Source organism: Otolemur garnettii, unplaced genomic scaffold (assembly GCF_000181295.1).
Source record: "Otolemur garnettii isolate 467f Iridium unplaced genomic scaffold, OtoGar3 scaffold00038, whole genome shotgun sequence".
NCBI lineage: Eukaryota > Metazoa > Chordata > Mammalia > Primates > Galagidae > Otolemur > Otolemur garnettii.
The window spans coordinates 7,238,984-7,258,073 of NW_003852433.1; the positions used below are offsets into that span (position 1 = coordinate 7,238,984).

Sequence of the window (19,090 nt, forward strand, 5' to 3'; positions counted from 1 at the left end):
TTTTGCAGTTTTTGGCTGGGGCTGGGTTTGAACCTGCCACCTCTGGCATATGGGGCCGGCGCCCTACTCCTTTGAACCACAGGCACTGCCCAATTTTTCATTGTTTTTTGAGAATTTTTATCATGAGGGATATTGATTTGGCCAGCATTTTTTCATTGTCTATTGGGATGATGTGATAGTTGTCCTTTATTCTATCACTAATTACATTAATTGATTTGGAGATGTTGAACCAGCTTTGCATTCCTGGGATAAGTCCCACGTGGTCATAGTATGTAATTGCTTTTCTGTGTTGCTAGGTTTGGTTCACTAGTATTTTTTTGATTTTTTTGTCTCTATATTCATACAGGCTATTGGTCTGTAGTTTTGCCTGTGTTGACAGATATCTTCGTCTGATTTTGGTATCAGGATAACACACCCCTTACAGAATTATCTTGCAAGTATTTCCTCCTATTTTGTTGTTTGTTTATTTTGTATGGTTTGTGAAGAATTGGTATTAATTCTTCCTTAAATGCTTGGTAGAGGCTGGGACAGTGTCTAATACCTATAATTCCAGGACTCTGGGAGGCTGAGGCAGGAGGGTGGCTTGAGGCCAGGAGTTTGAGACCAGCCTGAGCAAGAATGAGGCCCTGCCTCTACTAAAAATAGAAAAATTAGCCAGGAGCCAGGGTATGTGCCTATAGTCCCAGCTACTGAGGAGGCCAAGGCAGGAAGATTGCTCAAGCCCATGATTTTGAGGTTGCAGTTATGATAATGCCATACACTCTGACCTGGGCAACAGAGTGAGACTCTGTTGCTAAAAAAGATGCTTGGTAGAATTCATCTGTGAAGCCATTTAGGTCAAGGCTTTACAGTAGCATTTTGATTGCTGATTTAATCTCTTTGTTATATAGGTCTATTCAGATTTTCTTTTTCTATTTCATGTAAGTTATAATAGTATTACAATTTATTAAGGAGACTAAAATAAATTGACAAAAAAGGTAAATGGCTTTTATGGTGAAAAATATAAGATTATTCAATGATATTTTTCAAAGACCTGAATAAACTTAGAAATATGTCATATGTATAGATAGAGGTTCAAATGGAAATAATTCATTCTGGTCTCTACATCACAACTGTGTGTGTATAATTTGAAAAGCTGACTTTGAATTGATAAGTACATAGAGGAAAAGAATGACCAAGGCACTTTTGATAAAGAAATATAAGGGTGGGGCAGCACCTGTGGCTCAAGGAGTAGGGCGCTGGCCCCATATACCAGAGCTGGTGGGTTCAAAACCCAGTCCTGGCCAAAAACTGCAAAAAAAAAAAAAAAAATTGATTTACCATTGATTAAAAAAACGTCAAGACAAGCCACAAATTGAGAGGATGTTTCTTCAGCTCTTATAAGGGACCCACATCCAGAGTAAAGAGCCGTGGATATGGATGTAGAAAGACAGCAACAGGGGGGATAGGCAGGAGGGGCAAGACTCGGAGACAAATGGAGAGGGACAGGCCGGGACAGCAGATATGTCAGACCCACACAGATGTGGATGGAGACAGACAGGAGTAGGTATGTGACCAGAAGGAGGGAGGGATGAGGCCGGGAAGCAATATCAAGGCCCCCACAACAAGCCAGGGTGCAAGGAGAGAGTGGGGTGTGGGCTCCTAAAGACCTCTGTCTGCTCCAGTTAGGGAGCAGACAAGGGAAACTGAGGCACCAGTGAGGGAAGGGGAAATCAGGCTGGGAAGGGATTACAGTACCCTCCACAGGTACACTGTGATTACCTACAGGTACACTTCAGCCACTCTAGGGCTCCAGCCAGGGCTCAGGTGTGCTTGGGAGCACCAGCCTGTCTTTGTGTGAGATGTCCCTGGATGTCTGAGCATATGTATGCCCACCCACGGTTAAAAAGCAAGAGAGGCAGGACCCTTTGTGCAATGCCCAGCAATAACCACTACCCTTCCCTGCCTGTTCCATCCCAGAAAGAGCTAGAAGGATGGCAGCTGGCTTTTTCTGAGCACCTTCTGTGTCCCAAGCCATCTGACATACATTCTCTGATTTAATCATCCTTACCCTCTCCTGCTCACCCCCCAGAAACAGAGGCCAGAGAGCTTTGGGCACTTCCCTGAAGTCTCCCAGCTGGCAACTGGGGCACATGTATATACCCCAGGTCTGACCCCCAAGCCACTACCCTGGCCAGTGGCCAGACGGGGCTCAGAAATAGCCAGCAAGGTACTAAGGAGCCACCTCCACCTGCCCCTCCCCACGTCTCTCCCAGTGGAGGCCAGAGGACAGCCACGTCTGTCCCAGCCCAGCTGCCTTCCCTGCCCCCACTCCTGGTCGACCTCATTAGGGATTCTGCCGGTGCCACCAGCTAATTAGTGTCACGTTAATTGAGCATTCAGGAGGCTGCCACCTCCAAGGGCAGAGTGTCACAGAGAAGGGGAATGCAGATGGGGAGCAGCTCCTCCCTGTGGGCTGGGGCCAGACCCAGTTCCTGGGGACCCTTCTGTCCTGGGGAGCCCTTGGGCACCTCTTGCTCCCCCCGTTTCAACACAGATAATACTTGTATAGACAGAGTCTGTCACAGCATGAAAAAGATGACACTGATTGAACACCCCCCTTTCTCCCCCCTTCTATGGGAAGAACAGTTATAATAGCTCCGTACTACAAACCAAAAAACTGAGGTCCTCCAAGGGGGCTGCCACTTAGGGGCCTGTCCAGGGAGTCAGCAGAACTGTGGGACCCAAGAGCAATGCAGGATGTACCTCTGGTGTTGGCAAAACTGAGTTCTAAGCCTGCCGTTCATCACTCCCGGGCCTAGGACCTTGGGCAGGTAGACCACTCTCTATGCTTCAGTCTGCTCATCTGTCTCCTGGCACCAACCCCAGAATGCTCCTTACAGGGTGGAGAGGGCTGGAGAACGTGAGCCTCTTCCGGGAAGCAGCCTGTCCCTGCCGAGCAGTTTCCAGAGGGACTGGCTTGTAACTATGGTGGGTGCCTGGAGTTCCATCAAGAATCCTGGACAGGCTTGGTGCCTGTGGCTCAGGTGGCTAAGGCGCCAGCCACATACACCTAAGGTGGTGGGTTCAAATCCAGCCAGGGCCCACCAAACAACAATGATGGCTGCAACCAAAAAATAGCCGGGCGTTGTGGCGGGCACCTATGGTCCCAGCTACTTGGGAGGCAGAGGCAGGAGACTCGCTTGAGCCCAGGAGTTGGAGGTTACTGTGAGCTGTGAGGCCACGGCACTCTACCCAGGGGGACAGCTTGAGGCTCTGTCTCAAAAAAAGAAAAAGAATCCTGGATAGCATGGGACCAGGACTTCTGGGCTGATGCCCCATCCCTGCCTCCCCGTTGATGACATACATCACATGTTTTATGGTGCAGAGAGTATGGCAGTGACTTCAGTACCCCCAGGACATGCCCACTCCTTCATCCCCATACAGGGACACTGAGGTTCAATGGCCCACCCAAGGTCACTTGCAGCAAGTGGCAAAGCTGGACTCCAAGCCCCTGTGACCTGACTCCGTCCAGAGTCTGAGCTGCTCACTGCTCCCTGTGGTACCCCACCCACACCACCCCCTCCTCACAGCTTCTGGAAGGCAGTGGAGCAGCGGAGGCCTGCTCTGGAGTCTCCCTATAGCAACATTAAATCCACTCAAAGGGCTGGTTTTAATTGGCTTAATATACTCGTTAATAACCACGTCTATTTAACACACCTGTAAAAGGCCCATAACATTAACTTAATGGCAGCGACAGCTCACCCAGCACTTCCAGCCAGGCTTTTAAATTTCCCGACAAGCCTTTAATGGAGGCCACGGCAGCAGGGGCAGAGCAGGGGAAGGGCGGCCCAGTCCACAGGGTAGGGAGGGCACCGTGGTTTCTGCACGCCTGAGTCCGTATTCTCAGGACTGTCCGGCGGCCCTGCAACCTCACAAAGGCCTCCAAACAGGGGTTTCCCTGACCTTGAAAGGCCACTCACACCAGTGCTTCCCTGAGCACACTTATATCAGGGTGGTAAGAAAGAACAATGTCAGCCCTCGGAGGTTTCCACATCTATCCCAGGACATAAGTTCACAGACAGCTACAGCACAAGCGTCCTGGAGCCCCTCAGCTGAGATGTGGAGGAGCAGGTAGGCAGGGGTGTGAGACAGCACATCTCACTGCCTTCACCTGATGCAAGCCCCTTCTGTCCACAGCCTGCAGTAAGCCAGACACGCTGCCCCTGCCTCATGGGCAATCCCACCCAATCCCCGGATTCACCACTTTGGATTGGGCTCTAGGACTGGATGATGGGGCACTTCTGATGGGGGCGTGGATCAGGGAGACAGATGAGTATAGACCAGGTGAGCAGGACGCAGTGCTTAGGACTCTAAAGGACCAGTGAGGCTTTGGTTATCAAGGGCAGAAGGCATGTCTGCGTGGCAGAGCAGGCATGAATCACAGTGTCTACTATGATGCCTGGTGACTAAGAGCAGGACCTCAGGAAGGGTGGATTACCGGGACTCCAATCCTGGCTCACAGATCCCTTCTCTGCCACCAAATGTCTCAAACTGGTGGACTGTGTGGGCCACATCCTGCCCATCCAGTGTGGTTTGCCTGCTCACTGTTCCAGCATTGTTTTTTTTTTTTTTTTTTTTTGAGACAGAGCCTCAAGCTGTCCCCCTGGGTAGAGTGCTGTGGCATTACAGCTCACAGCAACCTCCAACTCCTGGGCTCAAGCGAGTCTCCTGCCTCCGCCTCCCAAGTAGCTGGGACCACAGGCGCCCGCCACAGCGCCTGGCTATTTTTTTGGTTGCAGCCGTTATTGTTGTTTGGCGGGTCCGGGCTGGGGATTCGAACCCGCCACCTTAGGTGTATGTGGCTGGCGCCTTAGCCGGTTGAGCTATAGGCGCCGAGCCCAGCATTGTTTTAAGTATGAACATTCTGGGCCAGGCACCGTGGCTCACACCTGTAATCCTAGCAGTCTGGGAGGCAAAGGCAGGTGGATCGCCTGGGCTCAGGAGTTCAAGACCAGCCTGAGCCAGAGCGAGACCTTGTCTCTAAAAATAGCCAGGCGTTGTAGTGGGCGTCTGTAGTCCCAGCTACTTGGGAGACTGAGGCAAGAGAATGGCTTAAGCCTAAGAGTTTGAGGTTGCTGTGAGCTATGATTCCATGGCATTCTACCGAGGACAACAAAAGGAGACTGTCTCAAAAAAAAAAACACATGAACATTCCTAGAAGGACATGCCCTCCCTGCCCACCTGTCCTCTGTAGGGATTTGCCGAGGATTTGCATTTGCAGGCCCTGAAGATTTGACCCAATGCCTGGCCCACAGGGAACACTCAATAGAGTGACATGTGAGAGGAGACCCCAGGGACCCTGTGAGTGCATCTAGGGGGCATGGGGAAAGGGGGGGCTGCAGAGAGAGGTCAGATGGCTGCAGGTGGCCAGGGATTCGAATGTTCCCTTGAGCAGCTCAGACTTCACATAGGTAGGCACTCAGTGGAGAATTTTATTGAGAGGGCAGCTGGGAATTTGGAGGTGGTAGAGGAGCATCAATGTAATTGCCGATAACAACATGGCAACCACAGTAGGGAGACACCAAGCCGGGTCAGCCCTTCACACTCCTCACAGAAACCCTCCAAGGTCAGCAGCAGCATTAACCCATTTTACACCAGAGAAAACTGAAGCTCAGTGAGGGACAGCAGCAAACCTGAGACCACATAGCCAGTGTGTGCCAAAGCTTGGATTTGAACTAGGTCTCAGAGCCCACATTCCACCTCCCCACTCCCTCCCCAGGGACCCCAAGGCTGCCCACGTTGGCCTATCTGCTCTTCCTGGGAGTAGACACTGCCCCACAAGGGTGATTGAGGAGCCAGCAGTCTGATGAAGGCCAAGGGAATAAGAGGATGCTTTGATGCAGATGTCAAGGGCACTGTCCCAGGCTGGAGGCAGGACCAGGGAGGGGAGGGAGCTGTGTGCTAAATCAATACACGGTCAGGGCTAGCAATTACAAAAAGGCACAGAGAAGAACTAAAACCCTCACCATTCCATAACCCACCACCACCTTCCCATGGCAGGCCAGTGTTAGCATTTAGGGCTTATTTCTCCAAGTCTTGGCCCTACTCCCTTGGACAGGGAGGCAGAGGGCCTGAGAGGGCTAATCTTGGACAGCCTGCTTTGGAACCCCTCTTCCCATATGCCTGTCCCATATTTGTCCTACATGTCATCAGAGTTTCCCCGAGCCTCACCTTTAATTTCCAGCAAGTCCTGTTGCTACTGAGGCCCTCTGGGGTACTCACAGGGCTTCCTCCCACACAGCAGCCCAAGGGTCTCCCCTTGGCTCTGAACCCTCCAAAGTGAGCAGACACCCAGGTCCTAACAGTGGCCTGAGACCCATGGGTCTACATGGTGTGCCCCATCCCTTCCACCTGTCTCCTGCCACCCCAGGTATGCTGGACCCTGTGTCCTTGTTATCCCTGCTACCGAGGCCCTTTGTCATCAGGCATCCGCAGACTTCGCTCCCTCACCTCCTTCCCAGCTCTACTCAGAAACCGTCTATCAGAGAAGACTTCACCACTGGCCCCCAACCCCGTCCTCACAGCCCCCCATGCTCTGCTGTGGTGGTCACCGCCTATGGCTTTGTAACAAACTACCCCAAACTTTGCAGTGTCAAACAGCTATTTATCATGCTGAGGGACAGGGCACAGTAGGGATGGTGCATCTCAGCTCCATCCCGGGTGTGGGGGTGCTCATGCATACATCCAGCACTTGATGCTGGTCCAGCTTCCTCCATTCCAGAGCTGGGATTTGAACTAAGTCTCGGAGTCCACGTTCGACTTTCACCTGAGCACACTGCAGGTGGAAGCCACTTTGCCTTTGATAACCTAGTGGGGAGAGTCACAGCACCACTTTCCCCACATCTTATTCAGCAGAATCAAGTCGCTAAGCCACAGGCCCCCTCCCTTGCTCCATGTTAACCCCATCCTCACCACTGCTAAGCATCCTGCCCCAGATTGCTAACTCACCCGGTGCCCCCCATGGGGCCTTTTCCTCTGTCACTGTATTTACCAAAACAGGACTGTGAAATCATACTCAATACTTATGGCTGGGCCCACTTCAAGGGAGAGCCTGGTGCCTTTACCAGGCTGGGGTCAAGAGCCCAGGTGGCTCCCCAGGCCACCTCCACTGTACTCTGGCAAAACAGGTCAGATTTGAGGCACCCAGTGCTGAGCTCAGGAGAAAAATCCTTCACAGAACAAGGTGTAAGGTGGTACTGCAAACCCAAAGGCTTCTAGGGGCCACCAGAGCACCATGACCACAGGCTTGAGATCGGGGACTCTGGAAGCCCATGACTCACCTGAAGGCACCAAAGAACACTGAGCCCATACACGTCTCTAGGAGAGGCTGGGGTCATGGCTGCCAGCTGGCAGTCGCCAGGAGCAAGGGAGAAGCCAAGGGCAGGAGAGAGAAGTACACAGCTGGATGCCTCTGATGAGTCAGCTTGAGGCCGACTATAGTTTCTTCTCAGCACCATCCTCCTCCTCCTAATTCTACAGAAGAGGGAGAGCCTTGGGGTGGGGCCAGAAAGACCTAGAAGGCAGGCAGACTGGGTCCCAATCCCAGCTCCATCTTTTGCTGGTTGTGTGCTCTTGGGAAAGTGAGCTTCCATTTCCTCATCTGTGAAACAAGGACCTGATTAGCTACGGCTCCGTAACAAGCAAAACTCCAAAACCCAGTGGCTTGAGACTGCAATAATCATTTAGAGCAGTGGTTCTCAACCTCCCTAATGCCACGACCCTTTAATACAGTTCCTCATGTTGTGGTGACCCCCAACCATAAAACTATTTTTTTTTTTTTTGAGACAGAGCCTCAAGCCATCCCCCTGGGTAGAGTGCCGTGGCATTACAGCTCACAGCAACCTCCAACTCCTGGGCTCAAGCGATTCTCCTGCCTCAGCCTCCCAAGTAGCTGGGACTACAGGCGCCCGCCACTACGTCCGGCTATTTTTTGGTTGCAGCCATCATTGTTGTTTGGCGGGTCCGGGCTGGGGATTCGAACCCGCCACCTTAGGTGTATGTGGCTGGCGCCTTAGCCAGTTGAGCTATAGGCGCCGAGCCCATAAAACTATTTTTGTTGCTACTTCATGATGTCAAACTTGTCTATTTCCTCATCTGTAAAATGGGGATCCACCTCTCATGGTTGCTGGGTTCTCCAAACAAGAATCACCAAGAAAAGCCATGGGCATGGAGCCTAGCATATACTAAGCTATATATAAGCTATACTGAGCTCACCAAATGAGCCTCTGCATTACAGCAATACTGCCAGAACCAACAAAAGCTGAAGGGACCACGTCACCCACGATAAGCCCTGTTAACCAGATGGGAGCAAGTACCCCTTCTTTCAATGAATGGGGACTGTGAACAGGCATGCCTTTTTTTTCCTTCTTAAGGTTTTAAACACCTAATATATTCCATCTATTAGATAGATTTTGTAGATTTAATCATTTTCACAGTTGGTGGCTCATTGGATACTCAAGATAAACTCCAAATGAAAGTATATTGGTGAGGACAAATGAGTTTTCACACCACAATGGCAGAAACTTGCTTGGAAAGAGAGTTTAAGAGGAACAAAAATACATACAGATATAATTTTTTTCCCCGGCAGCTGCTTTTGCTGACTCTAGTAGGTTACCACAGTTAATTTCACCAGTTTTGTTCATCTGTAAAATTGCATAAAAGTGACATTTTTGTGCTCATTATAGCAACTGCTGATTTATGGCTGGTAAATGAAGAGCTGGTCCCTTTTTTGCGGGACTCTCCGAGTGGCGCTAAGTGCCCATGAAATTGCTTGTATAATGTAGTTTAAATCCAATCTCAGAGAAAGATTCCCCCGTTGGCCAAAGTGACATTTCCATTCTCTACACCGAGTTTATTTTAGGCCACTTAAAAGGGGGCTGCCCCAGGCAGAGTCAAGATGGGTTGTGGCCAGCTCCACCTGCCCAGCCTAGGTCAGGCCTGAGTGTCCCAGCCTCCTTGGGGTGCTCGGTGCCACCTACTTCTTCCTGCCCAGCTCAGAGTGAACTTTCAGAGGGGAATGGGCTTTCTAAATCACAGGCCTGGCCTACCCTGCTTAAAATCTTCAAAGGCTGCCCAGTGCCCAAGGGCAGGGCTCCTCTAGCCAAGTCCTGCTGACATCTGGGCTGGACAGTCCTTTGTGGTGGGGACTCCCCCTGTGCATTGCGGGAGGTTCAGGCACATCTTAGGCTCCTACTCTGTAGGTGCCAGGAGCACCAGTACCACAAGTGGTGGCAGCCGAACATGGGTCCAAGTGTAGGCAACGTGACTGTGGGATAACCTCTGTCCTGCAGTGAAGAGGGTTTCCTTACTCTGGTCCAAGCCCCTCCCAGGCCACCTGTTTCAATCTCCTGTCCTGGGCTCCTGTTCACTCATAATCCTGAAACATTACTGTTCCCACACAGACAATACGTCTCAGCTCCACACCTTTGCCTGGGCTGTTCCCTCTCCCTCCTCATTACCTCCCACCAATGCCTCAGCACTTAACTGGGATGCTCTTCCTTCCAGAAATCTGTCTGTGAAGCCCCAGCTGGGTCTCCCCATGTCCCCACACTGCCTGTACCCCCCGCCCCAGCACGTATTTCATTCAGCTGGCTGTGAACCCACAAGGGATTGAGGATGAGGCTCTGAGACATGTGGTCTGACCTTGTGATTAGCAGGGAGGCCTACGGAAGGGATCAGGGTCTGTACTCCACCCCCAGACACAATGTTAGCCCCATCTGTGCTGGTTAGACTTCCCTCCAAGGAGGGCCCTTGCCCTGGGTAGACAGGGAGGGTATCACCACCCCCATGCACAGAGCAGCTTTTGATACCTCCATCCACCACACATGACTAATGAGACCCTCCTAGGACCTGAGGAGGGGATGGTAGCAGCAGCCCCATTTTATAGAAGAAGAAATGGAGGCTGAGAGTAGTGAAGTGATGAAGCCCCTCTCCCAAGTCCCCCTGTGAGTCACAATCTCCCAGCACCTACTGCTGGGCCCCTTGGCACTGTCATTCCTTGACACCACCCTGCAGACTTCTTCATTCCACAGGTGGGAAAATAGGCTCAGCTGGGCCAACAGCCTTCCCAGGGCCATTCCATCTGCTCATGGAGCCACCTACCACCACCCTTCCTCTCTCTTTGGCCCCAGGGAAGTCCACGGGATACACCTGGGAATGTCTCAGGACCAGGGAGGGGCTTTGCATGACAGCAGCAGGTCTGCCCGCCAGTGGCCCACCTCCCCTGGCAGGGCCAATTCTGCCCTAACAGTAGGGAGAGCCAGCCTGTCATCCGGCGCACTCCCTTCAGCCCCATGCTGACAGCTCACTAAAAAGGCAGTGGCCACCACACTGACCTTACAGGTACCAAACAGACTCACATGGATGGGCCATTGGAGCAAGCAGGGGCAGGGAGTGTAAACCCATCCTCATGTACCTCCTGACTGAGGTGATACCAACAGCAGCAGCTCCCGGCAGCATGGTCTTCCCTGGCACCAGGCCCCATGCCGCACTGTGTTCTCATGGGAGTATGCTTCGCCAGCAGCAGCCGAGTAGGCCATGCTGGGGAAGCTGGGCACAGGACTGCTTGGCCAGGCTGGGGTGGGGAGGTCAGCAGGCAGGCATCACCCATTTTACAGGTGAGGAAGGGAGGCACCAAAGGATAAGGAAAGGGGTAGAAGGAACTAACACCCACCAGAGCAGTGAACAAGCAACAGACAACACCGAGCATCTTGGAGGGTGTGGAGCCCCCAGAATGCCTGTGCTCAGCAAGTGAGAGTATAGCCTGTCATGGCCTCTTGGGCAGACTGTTTGGCATTTTCTCCTAAAGCTAGACAGACGCCTTCCCTGTGACCCAACAGGTCCACTCCTGGGTATATCTTCAACAGAACTCACTGCATGTGCCATTTGTATTGGCTGCAAACAACTCAAATGCCATGAAGAGTGGAAAGATGAATAGACCAGTTACAATCACACCATGATACCGTGTTTCCCCGAAAATAAGACCTACCCCAAAAAATAAGCCCTAGCAGGATTTCTATGCATTTGTTAAATATAAGCCCTACCCGGATAATAAGACCTAGTGATGAGCATGGCTGTGCAGATACGCTGCATAGCTATGCCCTGCATTTCGGCACGGAGCAGTAAGGAAGACTGGAATACCTTTTATCTGCCACAGCTCCTTTCTCTGAGCCGTTCGCACTTGCATGGGTGCGTGTGTGGTAACCACGGTCACAGGCATCCTATTGCGCACGTGCAGACAGCTAGGGGAAAGGAGTTCCCGCATCACTAGCACCAGCCCCACCAACAAGATTGGCTCCCCCTGTCAGGTTCCAGAAGAAGATGACTTAACTGTATGTGAATAAATGTAGATTGTTGTATTATACTTAATAAAAATAAGACATCCCCTGAAAATAAGCTCTAGTGTGTCTTCTTGAGAAAAAATAAATATAAGACAGTGTCTTATTTTTTGGGGAAACACGGTACCACACAGTGACAAAGATCAGACTTCTGCCATACACCGCTACCCGGCTGAATCTCACATAGCATTAAGGGACAGAGGCCAGATGCAGTGGGTATATGTTGTAGAAATCCATCCTACCACATACCAAAAACAGGCACAACGTAGTCAACGTCGTCAAATGTCAGGATAATGGTAGACAAGGGCATGGTTAGGGACCGACTGGGGGCACAGGGAAGCCTACAGCAATGTCCTGTCTCTTGGCCTGGATGTGATCCTTACAGGTGTGTTCCTTCTGTGAAAGTTTCTTAAGCTTATGAAGTATGTAGTTTCCTTTCTGTGCTTTATACATAAATCCAAAGTTTAAAAATGTATTAGGCATGGAGGATGGAGGAAGAGTGTGGGCCTTGCGGGAAGCAGTGGGGGTGGCCTCGGGGCCTCTGGTCAGTTCTCACCTGTGCTCTTGTCCTTGTGCAGGCGAGGCAGTGGCCAGCTCCATGCATTCCTCCCGCTACCCAAGCCCGGCTGAGCTGGATGCCTACGCCGAGAAGGTGGCCAACAGCCCACTGTCTATCAAGATCTTCCCCACCAACATCCGTGTGCCCCAGCATAAGCACCTCAGCCGCACCGTCAACGGCTATGACACCAGTGGCCAGCGCTATAGCCCCTACCCACAGCACACTGCTGGTTACCAGGGCCTGTTAGCTATTGTCAAGGCTGCTGTGTCTTCCTCCAGTGTGGCCACATCCACTGGGCCCTCCAAAAGTGTGCTCAAGAGTGTGGAGGGCAAGCGGACCAAGCTGTCGCCCGCTGCCGTGCAGGTGGGCATTGCACCCTACCCAGCGCCCAGCACTCTAGGCCCCCTGGCCTACCCTAAGCCGCCCGAGGCGCCTGCCCCGCCACCCAGCCTGCCTGCAGCTGCCACTGCCGCCTCCGTCATCCCCCTGCCAGGCCGAGGCCTGCCCCTGCCACCTTCCAACCTGCCCTCCATCCACAGCATCCTCTACCAGCTCAACCAGCAGTGCCAGGCCCCGGGCGCCGCACCCACTGCCTGCCAAGGTGTGGCCATTCCTCACCCCAGCCCAGCCAAGCACGGCCCCATGCCCAGCTTCCCCAGCGTGGCCTATTCAGCTGCTGCTGGTCTGCCTGACTGCCGAAAAGGCACTGAACTGGGCCAGGGAGCCACCCCAGCCTTGACACTCGCTGGGGCCACCAAGCCTGCAGGGTACACAGACTGCAGCCTGGATTACCTACTGTGGCCACAGAAGCCACCCCCACCACCACCCCAGCCACTGCGTGCCTACAGCAGTAGCACTGTGGCCAGCAAGTCTCCCGAGGCTTGCGGAGCCCGGGCATACGAGTGGGCCAGTGGATCACCCCTCAACTGTGGTGTGGGGCTGCCGGCCAGCTTTACAGTGGGCCAGTACTTCACAGCGCCCTGGAACAGTGTGCTGGTGACCCCCACCAGCGACTGCTACAACCCAGCGGCAGCAGCAGTGGCGGTCACTGAGCTGGGGCCTGGGGCATCCCGGGAGCTGACTGGCCCTCCTGCGGACGCCCTGTCAGGCCTGCCCAGCAAGAGCATGTGCAACACGTCGGTGCTGAGCAGTAGCCTGCAGTCCCTGGAGTATCTCATCAATGACATCCGGCCGCCCTGCATCAAGGAGCAGATGCTGGGCAAGGGCTACGAGACAGTGGCTGTGCCCCGGCTGCTTGACCACCAGCATGCCCACATCCGCCTGCCTGTCTATAGATAAGACCTGCCCAGCAGACATGTGGACAGATGGACAGGGTGCTGCAGGGGGAGTCAAGCTGCAGAACGGGGTGGGTGGCTCTCAGGAGAATCCAACCGCCCTGCCCTGTGCCTGCTGATCCCCACAGGGAAGCCAGGATGGCTGCTGCCTCAACACCCCAGATTGGTGGGGGTTGGCGGGGTGACCTCGAGCACCAAGGCCCTGCCCCACCATTGGCTGCCCCAGGACATGCCCCAGGGGCAGCCACTGATGTCCACGCCTTTCTCCATCAAAGCTGGCAGAGGCAGGGAGAGAGAAACCACTCAAAAACAGGAATGGTTCATTCCAGGTCTCCTGGGAGAGAGGCTCAGGCCAAGGCAGGATGCAGGAGGAAGTGAGACACTCCAGGGAAAGGGTGAGGGTCAGAGCAGACCCCAGGGGTCAGGCAGCTGTGTTTCCCCCAAACAGCCCGCCCAGTCTCCTAGAAAAGGAGCAAAGAAAGAGGGCCTATAGGAGGTCACTGGGCCCAGAGTGTCTACCCACTAACCAATCCAGGTGAAAACCACTCTGAGAGAGGCCCGGGGACTACTGGTTCCACGGCCCTCCCTCAGACTTTCTTCCCACCTCCTACCCCCACCATTTCTTCCTAATACTGAATCATGCAGCCATCCCTGTTCTCCAACCCTGGGCTACCATCTTGCCCCTTCCCTCCAATAGATCTTACAGGGCTTCTGGGCACAGTTGTGCAGGGTGTGCACTGCACAAGGGCACTTCATTCAAGGAGACGCCACTTGCATCCTAAACTTGTATATTGATTACAATTTTCCACATTTTGAGGAAGGAGCACCATTTTCCTATTCGCACAAAGGTGCCATAGGGGCTAACAATGGGATTACAATCTTAGATGCCATTCAGAGAGACCCTACCTTGCCTTTCTTGGTGGGTCTACTGAGAGCCAGTGAGAGGGCAACCTGCCACTTTTAAATGGAAGACCCAATCTAACTCTTTTCCTGCAATCCCCCTCCAATGCCTGTCCCACACCTTTGAGAAGGGGAAGGTAGGCTGGAGTCACTCCTCCATTAAGCCCCAAGGCCCAAAGTCCCCCAAGTCCTGGCCCCTCTGGCACTCCAGAAGCGGTACTGTATCTCTCTCCAAGGCCTGTTCAAGCACTAAGTGCATTTACAAATCTCTGAGAATGTTTTTTTTTTATACTAAAATTGACCATTATATTCTACTGTGAGAAGTGCAGTCTGCACTATATTGTTTTAAAAACGAAGAGAAAGAAAAAAAAGGAAAACACAGATGGTGTCTCAGCTGTTGGATTGCTTTGTAGCTCTTGTTTTCGTTCGTTCTTCCTTCCTCCCTCAGGACTAAAGTGGGCTGTTTCTTCCTCTCCTGCTGACCGGAGCCCCCAAGGGAAACAGGCCAGCAGCCTTCTTGTGCCCACTGTGCAGGAGGCACTCCACACTCATCCTTCATTTATTATTCCAGCTCTTTTCAAGGTGGACACTGTCGTTTACCTTGTTTACATGACAGCACACAGGCTGATGGCCATTTGATCTTGTCCAGTAATAGAGCCCCAGGGTGGCAGAGACAGAACCAAACCTGGGCCTTCTGGCCCATTCCCTCTACAGTACTGTGGTGGTCTGGGGATGACATCGCCACCCCCCCCCGCCAAGTTCCTTCCTGGCTCTTCCTCTACACCTGCCATGCTCCAAGCTTCCACGGTGGCAGTGAGGCTGGAGACAGGCCACGGTGACTGGTCAGCAGCCATCTCCCTGGCCAACCTTATCCCAGCCAGGCCAGATACCCCAGCACACACCCACCCCCTGTCCTGGTGCCTGGGGGTTTACAGGAGGCCACCCTGCCTCTGGGAGCTCAGTGCGTATCAGGCACTGACTGTGTGCCAGGCATTTTTATATATACTGTATCTCAGCACCTCACAACACCCAGGTGTGGGGAAGGGGGGGAGGTTGACAGCAAGAAACTTAAGACTCAGAGACATGAAGTAACCTGCCTGCAGTCACACAGCAAGTTGCCAGAAAGCTGGGGTCCAAACCCCACAGCATGGATTCTTCCTTGTGTCCTGTCTGTCGTCGCTTCCTCTGGGCTCTTCTCCCCTAGCCTGGCCGCCCAACATCTGGGCCAGGGGAACTGAGGGGGTCCCAGTCCAAGGCAGGTCACACCTCCCATTCACAGAGCCCTGCCTAGGCAGCTGGCATGGTGAGGTCCAGGGCAGAGGTGGGGGCAGTGGGGACACCTGGATTTGACCTACGGTGGTGTCGTCTACTTCCCTAGGACCAGGTCCCCAAGGCTGGCAGCACCTAGAACCAGTAGCGTCCTGGATCCTGAATGCCGGGTCTAGGACAGGTCCCCAGGCCCTTCTGAGCTAGGCTGATGAGCCTAGAGTATCACCCTAGCCCACAGGGAAAAGAACCCAGGTGCTTCTGGGTGGTGAGCTGGGAAGCCTATAGGGGAGGCTGTGGGAATAGTTATAAATAGTATATAATAGCACAAATAGCAGTTGGAAAAATGCCTTCCTGACCTCACTTGAGTCACAACAACCCTATCAGGTAGGTATAAAATCATGCCTATTTTATGGATGAGGACACAGAAACTGAGAAACGGCCGTAAGGAAGGTAAGAAGGTGGCCAGGTGTTCTGGCATCAAGCCCCCCTCCCCATTTAAGCCCCATCCCCAAGAGCCCAGCAGGCCCAGCATCTGGAGTAACCTAGACTTGGGTTCTAATCCCAACATTTGAGTGACCCTGAACCAGTCTGTCCCCAAATGGGACAGCACCAGAACCTGAGGCAAATTTAAGGAAAAGCACAGTGCGAGGACTTGAGAGGGATAGGGCAGCACAGCCTAGGCCAGGTTTAGGCCTGGGCTGTGGCCTGTGGCTCAGCTGTACCCAGAGGTCACTACTGGAGCCACCTAAGCACCAACTTTGTCACACAGGTACCTACATACTGGCATCAGGAGAAGGGAAGAGGCGAGCCTGGAGCCACCTCTCCAGGTCCCTCATGTTTGCAGACCTGACCCAAGGACCCATCTACTATCTTGGAAAACCCTTTGTCCCCTGTAGCATGGCATCTGTGTACATGACATAGTCTGGGTCTGGGCTGGAGTCCAGCCCTATCCTAGCACCAACTGCCTGTGTGCTTAGTCTGGGTTCCTTCTCCCTGAGCCTCAGTTTCCCCATCTGGGAACTAAGCTCCCTAACTTCAAAGGGAGATCCAGCATAGCACTCTTAGCAATCACAACAGCCATTAGCAGATCACCCCAGAAGCAGAGACAGGGGACCTTACAGAGCCATCAGAGCTGCCCAGACGGACAAGAATGCAGATTTGGATAGAGGAACCGATGTTAGCAGACACCTTTCCAGGTGGCTCTGTGTTTTCTTGACTCATTTCCCTGTCTTGACCTCACTCCCCTGTTTCCAGGGAGGGGACGCTGAGGCCAGTTGGAACTCTAGAATTTGACCTCAAAAGAGCTACATCGAACTGCGCTGCTTGGTTGCCAGAGCTGGAGTGTGGACCTGACGCTGGGCTCCACAAGCGCCCATGTTTCACTGCACCTGTGCGTCCGGGGTGCACCGAAAGGACCGGCACACTGCTGGGCACTGGCAGGGCAAAGGTTTTCTGTTTCTGCTATCACCTTCCTCAGCGCCCCACTGTGGCAGGAAAGGAGGCAGGAAAACCAGTGTCAGTATTCCACTGACCCCACAACTGTGACCCGGAGCAACTTATGTGGCTTCTCTGAGCCTAAATTTCCAGAACCAAGGTTCTGTCAAAGGGAGTGGTGGCACCTGAAGGACTGAGATGGTATCAGGTGATGTGTGGTCAGGAGGTTAAGGCAGATGAATCCTGCAAAGGGGGACACCCCCCACCCAGAGTGCAGGGGTACCTAGCAGTCTGAAGGTCACACAGATGCTGTGTGCAGGAGCATGTGGCCTGGGGAAGCGGCCACCCCTCTCTGAGTAATCTCTAGGCTGCAAAGTGAGGCTACTATTTTAAAGTATATACCTTATGGTAGTGTTTTTCAACCTTTTTTAAACCTCATGACACACTTGACCTATAGTGTGCCACCACACATTGGTTGAAAATCACTGCCTTATAGGGTTTAACTAAGAGATGAGCTCTCAAATCCCTTAGGGCAGTGGTTCTCAACCTTCCTACTGCCTCCTAATGCCGCAACCCTTTAATACAATTCCTCATGTTATGGTAACCCCCCAACCATAAAATTATTTTCATTGCTACTTCATAACTAATTTTGCTGCTGTTATGAATCATAATGTAAATATCTGATATGCAGGATGTATTTTTATTGTTAGAAAGGGATTACGACCCACAGGTTGAGAACAGCTGCCTTAGGGAGTGCAAAGCCACGTACATTGTCATCACCTAGTTCAGCTGATTTCCAAGTCCCCTGGGGAAGTGGGTTTCCCAGTCAACAGAGTTTGAGAAACAGAAGCATTTCCCTCACCCCTTTGGAAGTACAGAAATCACATTAACGTGTTACAGACGGAATAAGTCCTGCAGACAAGATGCCCCAATTTTAGCTTTAACCCAGAACTTCTCCAACTTTATTGACCACCTAAGTTTTTGTTTCTATCTATTAACACCCCGAGGAACAAATGGGACTTCAGGAAATACTGAGTCCTACCTCTTGGGTTGCCCTTGGGGAAACTGAGCCAGTCCCCCTCCTCTCTGGGCCTTATTTCCCCCAATTGCAACCTGAGGATTTAAAACGTGGCAGAACACGCCCCACTCAAATTGATGGTGTGTTTCCCCATTTCTGGGTCCTCACATCCTTACCGGTCTTGGTCCACCATGTTGAACTAGGCACAAAGGAAAGGAGGTCACTCGGGGAGAGGGATGAAACTCACAGTGGGGAAGTGGGAAGAAGTACCCGTATTTTAAAACTGAGGTTAAAGAGGCAACTTGCCTAAGAGCACACAACACCTTGGTCTCAAACCCTCCAGAGGCAGGTCTAGGCTACCTTCTCTCTTTCTTGGTGATGGAAGTGGGGGTATTTTCTGGATCTCACAGCCTCAGCTCACCTAACTAGGAGCTCAAGTGAAGGCTCTTCCACCGTGTGACCGATTTTGAGTTTCCCACTAAGGTCCCTGAGTGTGATCACAGCGGCCCCTGGTGGCTAATCTTCAGGATCTCAGCAGCCCCACCCTGGCAGACCAAGGTCAGGTCTATAGGATTCAGTGAGTGCCCCCCCCTCACTTTGGGGGTGTGTGTGCTGAGAGCAAGGGAGACGCTCTAATGTCACTAAGTGTCTTTAGGTGCTTCAAAGACCCTAAGCTGACACCTGTTTGAGCTTCAGGTGCTCCCTCAACCTGTCCTGTCCCTCCTTATCTGTTAGAAACCATTACAGCTAGGCAGCGCCTATGGCTCAAAGGAGTAGGGCGCTGGCCCCATATACCGGAGGTGGCGGGTTCAAACGCAGCCCTGGCCAAAAACTGCAAAAAAAGAAAGAAAGAAAAGAAACCACTATAGCCTGATGCAATGGAGAAATGGAACACAGCATGCTTTGAAACGGCCAAAACCACAAAGTACAAAAAAGTTCCTGCCACCTCCTAGAGAGAGTCCCTTCCTAAGACAGAAGGTTCAAGTCCTGGTTCCACCACACCCAGACTCCGTGTCCTTAGACATGGATGTTCACTCTGTTTGGTTTCACTTTCTCCATCTGCAAAATGGGGATAAAATAAAAATGTATACTTACAGTAGCATGATTTGGGCCAAATAACAGAAAACTCTGGCTCAACTGGTTTAAATGAGGAAGAAAATTTATTGTCTTGAATTATCTGGGGTAAGTGGTGGCCCAAGGTATCTATGTCCTTTTCTTCTTTTTTCCTTCCTTCCTT

General features: G+C 52.3%; 1 protein-coding gene across 2 annotated transcripts in view; it reads left to right on the plus strand.

Annotated features, from left to right (window-relative positions):
• The window catches only part of FAM222A (family with sequence similarity 222 member A), a 60,372-nt gene extending 45,864 nt beyond the window's left edge, over window positions 1-14,508 (plus strand). For both annotated transcript variants that reach the window (XM_003789897.3, XM_023513331.1), the window contains one exon: window positions 11,957-14,508. In XM_003789897.3, coding sequence (XP_003789945.1) covers window positions 11,957-13,236 — 1,280 coding nt within the window. In that variant the 3' untranslated portion in view covers window positions 13,237-14,508. The remainder of the gene's footprint in view (window positions 1-11,956) is intronic.
• The last annotated feature ends 4,582 nt before the right edge of the window (window positions 14,509-19,090 follow it).